General features: G+C 41.7%; 2 protein-coding genes across 4 annotated transcripts; one reads left to right on the top strand and one right to left on the bottom strand.

The window, feature by feature from the left end:
* Nucleotides 1–549: 549 nt before the first annotated feature.
* asb3 (ankyrin repeat and SOCS box containing 3) lies at nt 550–5,183 on the bottom strand. 2 transcript variants are annotated; one of them, XM_055042482.1, is made up of 10 exons: nt 5,149–5,183; nt 4,052–4,278; nt 3,634–3,801; nt 3,424–3,536; nt 3,208–3,340; nt 2,519–2,696; nt 2,097–2,309; nt 1,330–1,632; nt 1,112–1,245; nt 550–1,028 (listed from the first exon to the last, which is right to left on the bottom strand). In XM_055042482.1, exons 2-10 carry the CDS (start codon nt 4,251–4,253, stop codon nt 796–798), a joined length of 1,677 nt encoding a protein of 558 aa, XP_054898457.1. In that variant the 5' UTR covers nt 4,254–4,278; nt 5,149–5,183; the 3' UTR covers nt 550–795. The 2 variants fall into 2 exon arrangements, with proteins under 2 accessions (XP_054898457.1, XP_054898456.1); XM_055042481.1 differs by lacking the exon at nt 5,149–5,183 and adding an exon at nt 4,849–4,987.
* A 31-nt stretch (nt 5,184–5,214) lies between these two features.
* Nucleotides 5,215–12,834, top strand: cunh10orf88 (chromosome unknown C10orf88 homolog). 2 transcript variants are annotated; one of them, XM_055042479.1, is made up of 10 exons: nt 5,215–5,395; nt 6,090–6,258; nt 6,354–6,551; nt 6,827–6,896; nt 6,987–7,178; nt 7,283–7,411; nt 8,362–8,473; nt 9,090–9,294; nt 11,821–12,045; nt 12,536–12,834. In XM_055042479.1, the coding sequence occupies exons 2-9, from the start codon at nt 6,113–6,115 to the stop codon at nt 12,029–12,031; spliced, it is 1,263 nt and encodes a 420-aa protein (XP_054898454.1). In that variant the 5' UTR covers nt 5,215–5,395; nt 6,090–6,112; the 3' UTR covers nt 12,032–12,045; nt 12,536–12,834. The 2 variants fall into 2 exon arrangements, with proteins under 2 accessions (XP_054898454.1, XP_054898452.1); XM_055042477.1 differs by having other exon boundaries at nt 11,821–12,834.
* Nucleotides 12,835–12,918: the final 84 nt, after the last annotated feature.

Raw genomic sequence — 12,918 nt, 5'->3', positions numbered from 1 at the left:
CCAATCAGATCTGCCCGAGTAAACTGACTGATAACGCTAATAGATTTTGGCTCTTTGGGAATTACCTTTAATTAATGTATCTTGTCTATTTTTGTAGATCATAATTGAACAGAAATAATGTATTTTTTCCCCGACTTTAAATATAAAATAACTGAGTACAATAAACTTGTACAACAATATTTGCTTGACATCTTTAAAAACTGAAGAAAAATCTAATATAAACAAGTACACAAAAACCACAACTTGTGACAGAACTACTGTAGCTGCTAAACAAGAACTAACATGATCATAATGTATTATTTGAACAACAAAATAAAATACTAATTGACATGCTAACATCTTATTACGATATTGAATCTACCCGAGAAGCTAAATACCAACCAAGTCAACCAAGTTATCTTAAAGGTTTCATTAAATGCAAGTTTTCAGAATTTATTTATTGATTTAATTCTTTCTAAATGCTTTTGATATTTTTCTACATTCGTTCTCTGTATGTCTTTTGAAAAATCAAAAATGTGTAGAAAAAGTCTCATAGGCAAACATAACTGAAAATTATATTTTTATTTTCTTCATCACTTTTAACAGCTGAAAACCCTGAATTTTAGCAAACCAGTAACAACATAGGGAGTAATTTGGAATGTTTCCCTGAGACAGAACGGTGCAAATATGTCTTGGATATGAGGGCTTGGACAGCAATCTCTGCAGGACCTATTAAGAATAGTATTTCCATGTGAAAGATAGATCTTAACTCTTTTAACCAGCATGAATGATAAAATGACAAGCACTAAATCAGATTTACACAACATGTCTGTGTTCGTGTGCAATGCGGCATCTTAAGATGCGACTCATAACAGGGGATGGTGGGGGTCGCGTGAAGGACAGTTCTTGGATGTCCTTGAATTTCAGAAAATTGTGAAGTGCAGTGGGAATGGCTAGCTGCTGGACTACATTGGTCCTCATCAGCTGATCTGGCCCCAGCACTTCGCGAACCTTCAGTCGGCAGAGGTGGAAAAGGCAGGGAACTGAAGCTAAAATGTGGAGAGAAAGAATCCAGCAACTATTAATGTAATGCTGCTAAAGTAAAATGGCAACTCAAGTACAAATTTTGTACCAAAATAAGTGTGTGGCTCCCAGGTCTTCTCTTCTCGCCTCTTGTTCAAAATGATCTTCAAAGAAGTAGAAAGAGTCGACCAGTTTACAAACTCCAGCAGATAGTTGAGCACATCACTGTCTGCCTTCTCTAGCCTGCACAAAACAAAAGATATGGAGCATCTCTTTTAAACCAAGCTTTCGACAGAGGGAAGTGTAAAACAGTAAGATAGCATTTACATGTGGGGGTGCAGCAGCAGAGATGGTTCAAGTCCTTTGTTCAGAAGTATGGAAAGCCAACACGAAGCAAAGTCCACTTGGCTCAGTGCTACACAGACCAGTTCCCTCAGCTCCTTTTGCTTTAGTATCATCTTCCCATGATGATGCGGTACCAAAAAGCCCTTTGAAAACGCCTCTGGCCGAGGGATCCACCTGTGGTCCAGAATCAGCTCCAGCAGGTCTGTTGTAACAGTGGCTAGGGCATAAGTCCATTCCTCCGCATTCAAAGTTGCTCCTGCATTGAGCAGCAGCTTTATGGACTCCCTAAAAAACAAAATGTTGGATCAGCAACACATTAATTTTGTTATCTTCATTTCTGCTTTACTGAAAAATCAAGCACTAACGTCATGAAGGAAAACATAGAACTGATTCCTTTTCTAAAACTTTTATGTTTCAGAACGTAACGTTTTTGTTTATAGTAGGCAAAAAAAAAAAAAAGGTGCACATATGAGAACACATTCTGCACAACAAAGGACTATTATTCTTTTACAAAACTTCAATGCTAAAAACCCCCCAGAATGACTGAAGTAAAATAAAGTTCATTTCCTGGTCTAAAAGCTCTGACTAGATCAGTGTTTGGCATCGTTATGGAGATAATGATTAGTCTGATCTGATCTGTTGCTGTTAATCTTTTATAAAATTTTGTGGCCTTCAAGAAGGAAAATGCAAATACGTTGTGTTAATGATCAGATAAAGGTGCTTTTAAAGATAAAAACCAGCCAACACACCTTTTGGTGGATGCATGATATAATGCCAGCGAGAGCGGAGAAGGGAAATCCAGAATGTTTGCACATTCCTGAGCGTCTGGGCTGTAACCTTCCTTTAACAGTAGCTGGATGCTGCTGGTCTGGTCGTTGTGGATGGCCACATACAGCGGACTGACCATGCCTTCACCCTGGTCACACGTCCTGTCAGTGACCTCTATCAGCCTTTTCAGAATACTGGGTTTACAGATTTTGCAAAGGTTAATATCAAGAAGAAGATAAAAATACAGCCAGAATCTGATGACTTAGGTTTAAACACAGCAATAAAACGATAAAAAGAAATCAAGGTACAAATTGCATATGATTCCACAGCAAAGTATTCATTCTTAAAAGTTTAAAAAGGCCCTCATTATCGACTCTTCGTGAAGGAAAGTTGATAAAGGTACCTTATATGGCCAAACTCAGCAGCAGCATGAATAGGAAACTGAGGCCAGTCTTTGCTGCAGGACAAGTTCGGATCGGCGCCGTGACTCAGCAGGAGGTCCACGCAAGCCTCGTGGCCTTCCTGGGAGGCAATCAGCAGCGGCGTCGCCAGATCAGCTGCCTGTGTGTTCACATTGGCACCTGAAGAGGAAGTTGAATATTTATTATTTTGTTTTATATCGCTACCATGTTTTACTTAAATGTGTTACTTTGACTTTCCTCAAACATCAGTTTTCCTGTACTTTCCTGTACTTTCAACATGGATATCGGCTGTCTTTTTCATGAGCTCTCGCCTTTGCGTTCTGTGTAACATTCAGTGATATTGAACCACTCAGCAGCACGATTGTTACCTTTAAGCATAAAGCAAGTTGGATAAAAAGTTTATGGGCATCTGAGACTCTACTTAAAGTTGGGGAAACATGCCTATCCTAGAAGAGTTCGCGCTGTCTCTACATTAACGGATATTCATTTATACACGTTCATTAAAAACAACTTTCAACAAAAAAACATATATTGTAGGAAGTAAATGTTCTTTGTTCAGCGGTTGCTTTCAGATGGTTTCAGTCAGCTCAGTGCCAGTCAGTGAGCTGACAACGTCAGCTTGAACACATCCTCAATCAAATATAAACAAACTGCACATATTCATGCTCACCAGCATTAATAAGGATCTCCAGGCACTCCTTCTGTCCGTACTGTGCTGCCAGGAACAGCGGCGAAATCCTGTGGTCATCATGCGCCTCGATGTTGCAAACGTCAACAAGAATACGAACGATGTCGCTGTGACCCTGAGGAGGGAGGAAAATTCTTCATCAAAAACCATGGAGAGGGTATGACAAAAGATCAGTTCTCCGTGAATCTGGTGAATTACCTTGTAAACAGCTTGATGTAGACAGGTCCACCAGGATTTTGTGTGCATGAATTTGACTTGTGCTCCTTTCCTGATTAGCAGTTTCACAACCTCTGTGTGCCCGTTGTCCACAGCTGGTGGCAAACAGATGATCCACATAGGAAAGATGTTTGAATGCTCATGTCGCTCACAGACATATTCAGTCTAAGCTGTGTGTTTAAACTGTCTTACCTGCAAATACAGGACAGGACAGGTCATTAGTCTGCTGGTCAATGTCAGCGCGCACTTTCAGGAGACGTTTGACCACCGCCAGGTGTCCTCGCTGCGCTGCCAGGTAACATGCTGATTCCCCCTCATGAGTCAGCGTGTTTACATAATCACGACATCTGGAGGAGCTATCTACAAGAAGGTTAGAAGTGAATATTAAAAGGACATCCTGACAATATCAGGAACAACTTCTTTGTTTGCCATTTGTCAGAGTCTTCACAATACTCTGAGCTTTAACGTTGTTTTTTTAGGTTTAGTTTTAAATATCTAGACATATAAAAGAACAACATGATATTGACTTGAGCTAATCAAAGTTTTTGAGCTTCTTCTTTGGAGAAAAGATAACCTAAGCTGTTTTATACATTTAGGTAACTTTTCTCACCAATTACTGCAGACAATAGTTCCTCCACACACTCTTTACTGCCAGCTGCTGCTGCCTCATGCAGAGGGTTCCAGCCGCGGTTATCCCGACTGTCCACGCTGCATCCTCTCTGGATCAGCCTCCTCAGCTGCCTCCTGCAGCCAGAGCGGGCTGCAGCAGCAACACTGGACACAGTGTCTTCATAACATTCTGTGAAGTCCATCCCCTGGCTTTGGGAACAGCAGGTGCTAGGAAGAGAATATAACAGATACAAAAAATATTTGTGTTGATTAGTCTAGATTCAAGATTGGTGTTGAATCTAGCATATTCAACACTGGCCTGTTGAATATGCTAGATAACTAGTGTCTTATTTCGTTGCTTTAAATTTTGTACATTTACATCTGCAGCATGAAATAACAATACATTTATATTTTACAAAATTCAAATCAGTGATGGGAGCCTTTTCGTTTTAGCTCTGTTTGCATGTTTATGGTCATTTGCCCTATTGCAGGGGTGGACAATCCTGGTCCTCGAGGGCTGGTGTCCTGCAACTCTTAAGATGTCTCCCTGGTCCAACACAGCTCAAACAAATAGCTGAATCACCTCCTAAATGCAATCAAGTTCTCCAGAGTCCTACTAATGACCTCATTATTTGACTCAGGTGTGTTGAAGTAGAAATTATTCTAAAAGTTGCAGGAGACCAGCCCTCGAGGCCTGGAATTGCCCACCCCTGCCCTATTGGAACATGAATCTCCAGTTTCAAGTCCTTTTCAGGCTCTAAATGGTTTTCACTCATAATTTTTCTGTAATTGACTTACTTCAATTTATTCTGGTCAGCTTCCCAAACCCTGAAGATAACATTACCACTAATGGCTAATGGCAATTTAATGCCATTAGCCGTATACACATGTGGCTAATTTAATGCCATTAGCCATGTCTACATACGCCGAACACGTCTTTAATTATCATAAAACACGACAAAATACGACCTCAGTCGTTCGCTATTATTCTGACAGCAAAAGCGTCTCCAGAAAAATAAACCCACTCCCAGTAAAAACAAATAACAACCGACAGAATACGAGTTTAATCATATTTAAAATAAATTTCTTTTTCCTCACCTAAATAAATTCGTCTGGGAGCCAGTCGACGTTTGATGACGTCACGCCTCAATAAGCTGTCCGTCGCTACGTCACCAAAGCGTTCGAAGAAGCAGGTCTGATTATTTTATTTTTATTTTTGTTTCATTCAGTCGTCGTTTCACCTCGAGCCGGCGGTCCAGTCACGTTTGTTAAATGTGCGTGAAGACGCGAGGAGAATGAAACAGTAAGAGGACCAGAGGAGCGGCGACCAGCGGCCGTTTTTACGGTAAAATGTTGTTGATGTTAGCAGCTACATGTGGGAGGATGACTTTTTCTACAAAAATAATCTGATTTAGTGCTGGTTGAAATCTATAGACCGGTGTAAAATTCCAAATACTAAGAAGCCTTCTTCTATGACTAGAACATATTGTATCAACTTTTTTTTGTTGCTGACATTTTTACATTTATTTTAGTGATTAAAACACATTTATTAGGAACTCCGCTGGCGTTTTCCTAAGCAACGGCTTTATTGTCTTTTTGTCCGGCTGATATTTAGATAATTTTTCGATCGGACAATAACAGGCATACCCATAGAGAATAATGTATTGATCTGATTACAAACCATGGTTGTTTTTATCGAGAGCTTAAAGTTAACATTTCTAAATGTTAGAACAAACTTTAAATCATCTCAACACTGTCCTCAGTGGAGCCTAACTTGGTTGAAGTTCCTCCATGGTTCTAAGTATGTGATCTCCTAAAAACACACATCCTAAAATACTATTAAGTGCATAAATATTTGGACTTTGGGTGTTGCATGGTCGGCACCTCGGAAGAACCATACCAGTTTCCCCCATCGCCAGCCCTGGTTATCTTGGTAATAATTAATGTCTCCATTAATAGAAATTTGATTTCGGCTTTTCAAAACATAGAAGCACTAACGTACCACCCTGATCTGTCTGTTTTGTCTTATTGCCTTGAAGGTAACAACTCCAGCTGCAGCACCATGGTGGACATTGGCGTGAAAAGTGGAGCTGGCTGGGTCTGTCAGACTGAGGGTCATCAGCTGGCTGACATCTTGCTTCCTGTTCATCTGAGCAACAGAGAAGATGATGAAGAAGATCTCAGTTATTCTGACAAAGAAACCGATGAGTGAGATTTTTTTTTTTCCTGTCTTAACTTTTAACTTCTATGATTTACTGACCGTTGATTAGTGAGGACAGTAATCAATGCTGTGTGCCCTGCAGTGTTGCTCCGGTGCTGTTGGAGCAGGTGGAGGAAGGCTCGCCTTGTGTCCTGACTCTCAGCTGCCGCTCAGCCTCCTCCGTTGCTGTCAGGAGCCTGATGGTGGTCAGCGAGGCTCGAACCATGGAGGTTTACAACCAACAGGAGGAGTACTGTGGGACGGTGCGGGGTCTGAAGGATGAGAGCATTCAGTCAGATAGGTACGAAACTTACTGTAGACTAACAGCAGGCAGAGTGAGCAGCTTTTTAAGTATGCAGATCTTTATAGGAGGATTTCAGGTTTTGCTCTTCTGTCTACACATTCTTTAACCGACTCTGTATTGTTGCATCGTTTGTTTGTGAAAGTTTGTGTTTGTAATTCTTTCATATTGCCACATTGTAAAATCTGTGTGCGTATTTGACAGGCAATAAAATGTACACTGAAATAGTAAATTTGCCAAGTGTGAGATCAGGTGCTTTTATTTGTTTCTCACAGTCTAGAAAGAGGTCCTTTCTACAGGAAACAGCTCGTGCTTGACTGTCCATCCTCAGCATGTGAAGTGAAGGTGAGACATAAACTGAAAAAAAAAAAAGCTTCGTACATTTATATTTACATTCAGCGTGATTTGGTACAATTCGGTTCTGCTTCCTCTCAGTTGCTCTCTTTGGCGGGCAGAAGCAGCGTTCTGATTCGTCGCGTCGTGCTGCGCCTGCAGGAACTGCATCCCGCTCCGACCCGCGGCCCCGGGATAGATCTGCAGCAGGTGCAGAATCTAGTGGAAGAGATGGGAACTAGCTTGTCCCCAGGTGCGCAGAACCTCCTGGACATGGTGCAGTTCCAGCAGAAGGTGGGAAGAAAACATTTTAAACTACCTAAAAGCTTTGCAGGCGCGGATACATTTTCTATTTCAAATTGGAATATTTTGTTTTGTTTTTGTTTTTTTTTCCCTAGAATCAGACAGGCTCTTTGGGTGGCTTCCTGCCTCTCCTGATGGGTGGTGGAGCTTTCTCTGCGTTGGCCGGAGGAATTGGAATGTCTGCAGCGACTGCCAGGAGTCCCCCTCATCCTGCTGATGCCACGGTATCACAATTATCTCCCCCACAGAGTCTGAGGGGATACTGTGGCTGTAGCAGGGGCTAAATCAGAACAGCAGTCACCGTGTTACTGATATTGAAACAGTCACGCTTATATTACACTGGATAGTCCAGTAGACTCAGTTTGATTGGGGGTGAAAGTTGTCACATTTGTTACATTTTCACCTGCTGCGGTTCGCTTTCACACCAGACTGTGCCAAACAATCCTGACTAATTGAAAAATCTGTCCACCTCTTCACCTGTGGTGGTGCTGCACCATTAACTAATGAAGGAAATGACACAGAAACCTCAGAAGAAGACATGAGTGCAACTTCTTTCTTCACAAAATGTATTCAAAAATAGAGTGGCGTCAGATTTTAGCAGTTGTAGGATTTCTGTTTTGTCTTTCACAAAAGAACCACCAACCGTTTGTCTCCCTAGAGCTAGATTTGTGCGTTTGTTTTGGTTGTATTTACCCAAAATGCCCTGCGCTATAGTCCGCTTCTTGCTTTTGAAGCGGTTTCCAGTCTGCTTGGCATTCTCATACACATTCAAACTGCAGTAGAAGGCTCTTTAATTGAACCGAGACCTAGGATTTTAGTTGGACCGGAGCTTGCTTTTGGTCCCCTTCAGTGTTCGATTATGCTTTCACACCTCCTCAAACGAGCCGGAGTTCCTGCTCCGAGTTCAGTTCATGTGGAGTAAACAAAGCTGTTATGAATGCAGCCATTATGAGGATAGCAAAGTTTAAAAAAACCTCACAGACCCATTGATAATGTTTTTTGCTCTTGCCTCAATTTGAACCTAAGCGAAGCTAAATTGTAAGTTTTTTGGGGTTTTTTAGAAGAAACTAATAAACTGTGAAAGTACCTGAGCTCTGTTTTCAGCTAGATTTTTGTCAACTGTTTCAATTCTTTGAGTAATAACTTTTAAATCTGTCTTTTAATCTGTTTCAAGCCTCCAGAGCCCATCAGGTCTGCAGACCTGACTCCGTCTCACAACGGAGGGATGTCAGAGGGCTCGACTTCCCCAGATCTTTCACTCTCTGACATCAGCTCCAATAATACCAGTAAGTATCACTTGTTTTTCTGGCTTATTTCAAATTATCAGTAAATGATTGGAACACAATTGCAGAATGTATTACTATGCACCTGCAACAGACTGGCGACCTGTCCAGGGTGTACCTAGGGTTGATTGATTGATTGATTGATTGATTGATTGATTGATTGATTGATTATTATGCACACACAAGGTACCAGGTCCTATCCCCGCCATCTACCTCTGTCACTGCAACCTTCTACATATTCAGCTTCACTCCGTCTTGAACCTTCTCCTTTTCAGTAGCTACTGCAGCTTCACTGAAAACATAATTATATGAACAAAAATCAGAATAATCATTACCTAGAAACTGGGCTATTGTCCAAAGAGTCAGGACAAAGGGTATGAATAAAACCGTGATGATGGACAATCAATCACGATGCAAAAAACTGGAAAATGTTGTGTGGTGTTTTTTTTTTTGTTTTGTTTTGTTTTTACTGTTAAACCAGTTATTATGAATTTAAGTTATTGTTTCTGTAACTTGTCTCGTTTCTGTTCTCCAGTGACACCTTGTGGCCAAAGGGTTTCATCGCCGAGGCCTTTTATTTCCAACACCGTTGTTGATAAAATCTGTCTTTCATTTGCAGCGAGCAGTGACAATGGGGAGCCAGTGAACCACACCCAGCTGGAGGAAATGTTTTCACACTTCCTGAAAGGGCAGAGTCATGGGCAGGCGCTGAGCCCCGAGCTTCTGCCCATGCTCCAGAGTGTGTGTGGACAGGTGACACAGCTTCGCCTGGATAATACCGAGGCAGCACTTGAGAGGGAGAAGAAGATGAGGAGTGGCACCTGGTAGGTGGAGTTTAGAGAGTTCTCTCCTGTCTGCAGGTCTCCATCTTTTGCAATCATCTTCAGGTGATAGAAGGCTAACTTTGTAATTGTGTTTATGTGTCTTTGAAGGTTCAGGTCTGAGTCCTTCGCTAAACCCAGATTTTGGGCTTGGCCGCTAGTTTCTAGCTGCAATAACTGAAGCTCTGCCTTGATTCTAGATCAGCCCTCCTTGTTTTCAAAGATAAAAACTCTAGTTTTGTTTCTGTTCATCTGGAGAACATCCTCCTAATTTATCATTTTATTATACACTTTGTGCAAGGTATAAATACCACTGGCAGCCAAGCCCTACAGCATGATGCCACCACCACTATGCTTTATGGTCGATACAGTGTCCTTTTAAAGCCTCGTCTCGACTCCTCAAAGCATATCTTTTGCCACCTTGACCAAACAGCTCAGTCTTTGTCCCGTTTGAACATCAAACTTTTCTCCAGAAGACATTTGACTGTATGTTCTGCACATCGGCTGTATTTTGCCAGTATGGTCCACTTTGAGGCTAGATTGAGCCAAAATTATTCTTAGGTTGTTCCAAATGTCCTAACCGATTCCCTTTCATCTGTGGTGAGCTGTTGGACCAAAAATTATGGACTTCAAGTTTTCAAATGACCTCACAACTCCTCCAAAGAATCATTGCTTCTCAAAGTCATAGCTAATGTTCTTCTACCTTGACATGTTTTTGCAATTCAATCTACTGAATGATTTTATTAATTTTTTTTATCCGTATTTAAGTGCCACGTGAGTCTGTTTGGGAAAGTATTTTCTCTGTTTTATCCAAACCTACTTTTCTGTGATGAAACGAGAAATTTTCTGTGGGAGATGAAGCGACATGTTTTCTGGCCCCTTCGTACTCGATTGAACAGGAAGTTCCGTAGGAACACAAAGCACTTGGGTTTTGCAGCCACTCATGCTCCAAGACAAAACGGAAGCCAGTTTCTTTCACAAGCCAACCGTTTGGTTTTACTTTGGTTCTCTCTGCAGTCTGCTTCCTGGTTAGACCTGAAACTGAATATGCATTTAACCAGGAAACTACATGACAGAAGAATTCGGGTTTGATCAGAAGTGGCTGGTTTGCGGGAAACCAACACACAACAGAGTAGATTTAGGAGCTTTGCTGGACGTGTGAATCGCAAATATCTTGCGAAACAGCACCAAACTGACTCAGAGCTGTTAGCGCATCAGTCTTCCGGCTCACGCTGGTTTGATTTGAAACATAAGAATTGTTCTCTGACACTGCATCAAAAACCGCGGCTGAATAAATGAGGCTCTTTGTCCAAGCGGAGAGGGCTGGGAGAGAAGGTCAGCTGGGTCTGACTCCATGTTGAGGAGAGAAACGCAGCTCAACGGTACGTCTTCCCTCGTCAGGATAACAAACTAAAGCTGATCAATAATTTAAGCGCTTGAGTTCAGATGTTTAGATTAGTATTCATTGACTGCAAGTATTTTATTTGTTGATGCCAATTGGACTGTTTCTATGAACTGCTGTTAGACATAAAGCTGCTGTTTTTGCAGGATCCGCTCCTGTGTTTTGAGGAGAGTCTTGTTTTTCATTTGGACACAGACACTGAGGGCTATGTGTGCCGAAAACTCGTCCAAGTCATTAAGTTTTATTGCATACCAAGAGCCGCTTCTCATCAGCACATAATGGGAATAAGTGGCTTGTTAATGAAGGGCTTTTTAAATTTATTTGAAATGGTCCATTACCAGGCCGGAGTAATTAAACAATTACAATGTCCTTAAAAACACAAGCTTAATTTGTTTTGTTTTGTTTTCTGATTTTTACAAAGTCTCTGAATTATCCACAGTGACTTGAGTGTATGCAGCACATCGCCACTGATGTTTGCTGGAATGGCTCTCAGCAAGTTGCACCTTGTTACCATCAGAAAGCTTCAGGTTTCAATTCTGTTTGGATCTTTGCCTGCTTTTCGAGGCTGGATTGATAGAGCTGGTTCAAACTTGATGCTTTCCTACCAGAATTTTAAAATTGTGTTTAGATTGGGCCTTCTGAGAGAGTATTCCCACATCTTAATGTTAGTCAGTTTCATCCACTGAAATCAGCTTGTGTTCTGTTGGAACACCCAGTTGCGTCCAAATTTCAACCATGTAGCTTTTGATGATGGATTAAGATGAAGGTGGACAGTGACACTGGTGCTCAAGCAGTTTCCAGTTCACGGACTGGTTGATCCGCAGCGGTTCCCAAACATCCCAGCGAATGAGTTTGAATCCTCCTCCAGGCCTCATTGAAGTGATGACGTGACTGAATACCTTGTACCTCTGTAAAATAATTTTAGCTGATGATCTTACACTCAATCATAACCACTAACGAGCCTCGTTGAGTTAAAGATGCTGTTTGGAAATGTCAACACCACTTATTAAGATATTTTGTTGAATATTTGTACGCATTTCAACTTGTAGGTCTAATTTAGATTGGATCGGTTCGATTCATTAGTGGGATGCGTATGTGACCGCCTCCTCCAAACTTTTATTCCGCAGTGAGTTGGACTCGGTCATGGAGCGCCGCCTAGAGGAGATGGAGCGGAGGCTGAAGGAGCACATGGACCGCCGGCTGGACGCCCTGGAGCAGAAGCTGGAAAAGGCCCTGCTGATGGCGGCTCTGAACCACGGCGCTGTGAGCGGGCCGCCGGGAGGAACCGCTCCGACTGGGCCTTCGGATCACATCCACCCAACTCCAGCTGCTGACTGAGCTCAGACCAGCTGGTACAATCACTCATTATGTAACTGGAGGCCTTACAGCGCTTGTATTAAACCAGACATCGGTGTCAAGAGTTAACAGGGAGATAACACCTTTAACATGTAAAACTGTAACACTTGAACTGTCAAAACTAGACACTAAATGGTAAAGCGTTTGCTCTCCAGTCGAATATGGAGTTTCTGCTTTACTGTCTTGCTGCCAGTTTAAGGGGAAGTCAGTGAGACACTATGTTATGGTTGAGTATCCTGACAGCTCTTTTTGACAGGGCCATAGTGTCTGAAAACAATGCAATAACACTCATTATGCCTCAGTGTTTATGACTAAAATCAGTCCAAAATAAACTGTAATAAAGAATGAACTCAGCTGTTGTGACAGAGCGCAGAGAAATCTGCAACAGATTGTGATGTAATGCAAGTTTTCCAGCACAGCTGATTGAGACGTAACACCAGCAGAGGGGTTGTCTTTCCACTGAAAGCATCTCTTTTCACTTTGAAGGTCGCAGAATCGTCATCTTGCTCGGTCGAAGAACCGAGTCATCCATAAGTCAGAAGAACAGCCGAGAGGACTAAACTTCCTGAAATATGAATTGAAAACTAATTTGTTGGTCGGACCTGTTTGAGCTGGCGCATTCTCCCGATCTTACAGGAGTGGCCGCTGATGATGTAACTTATTTTAATGATCACATTTTAAATGTTTTAAATACTGTACATGTGCGTAAGCTATTAAGCCAATTTATAAATTGTGGAGTTAAACTGTACTGATGTGAATCGCAAATAAAATGTCTTTAATACTAATGGAGCAGCGTCTGTGTTGTGCAGAAAACTTTCAACACAACGGAAATTAATGATTCAAAATAACAGTACTTGTTCATAATTGGT

This window comes from Poeciliopsis prolifica, unplaced genomic scaffold (genome assembly GCF_027474105.1).
Source record: "Poeciliopsis prolifica strain line A6 unplaced genomic scaffold, Auburn_PproV2 SCAFFOLD018, whole genome shotgun sequence".
Classification (NCBI taxonomy): Eukaryota; Metazoa; Chordata; class Actinopteri; order Cyprinodontiformes; family Poeciliidae; genus Poeciliopsis; species Poeciliopsis prolifica.
Note: the sequence above shows the minus strand (reverse complement) of the source record. Positions and strands in the feature narration are given on the sequence as shown.

Coding starts and splice junctions, on each gene's coding strand:
- asb3 (XM_055042482.1), bottom strand. CDS start 4,253: ATGGACTTCACAGAATGTTATGAAGACACTGTGTCCAGTGTTGCTGCT. Junction 1,633..2,096: donor TATCATGCATCCACCAAAAG/GTGTGTTGGCTG, acceptor TTTGTTTTTTAG/GGAGTCCATAAAGCTGCTGC. Junction 1,029..1,111: donor GGAGCCACACACTTATTTTG/GTACAAAATTTG, acceptor TCCACATTTTAG/CTTCAGTTCCCTGCCTTTTC.
- cunh10orf88 (XM_055042479.1), top strand. CDS start 6,113: ATGGTGGACATTGGCGTGAAAAGTGGAGCTGGCTGGGTCTGTCAGACT. Junction 6,552..6,826: donor GAGAGCATTCAGTCAGATAG/GTACGAAACTTA, acceptor TGTTTCTCACAG/TCTAGAAAGAGGTCCTTTCT. Junction 7,412..8,361: donor CTCATCCTGCTGATGCCACG/GTATCACAATTA, acceptor ATCTGTTTCAAG/CCTCCAGAGCCCATCAGGTC.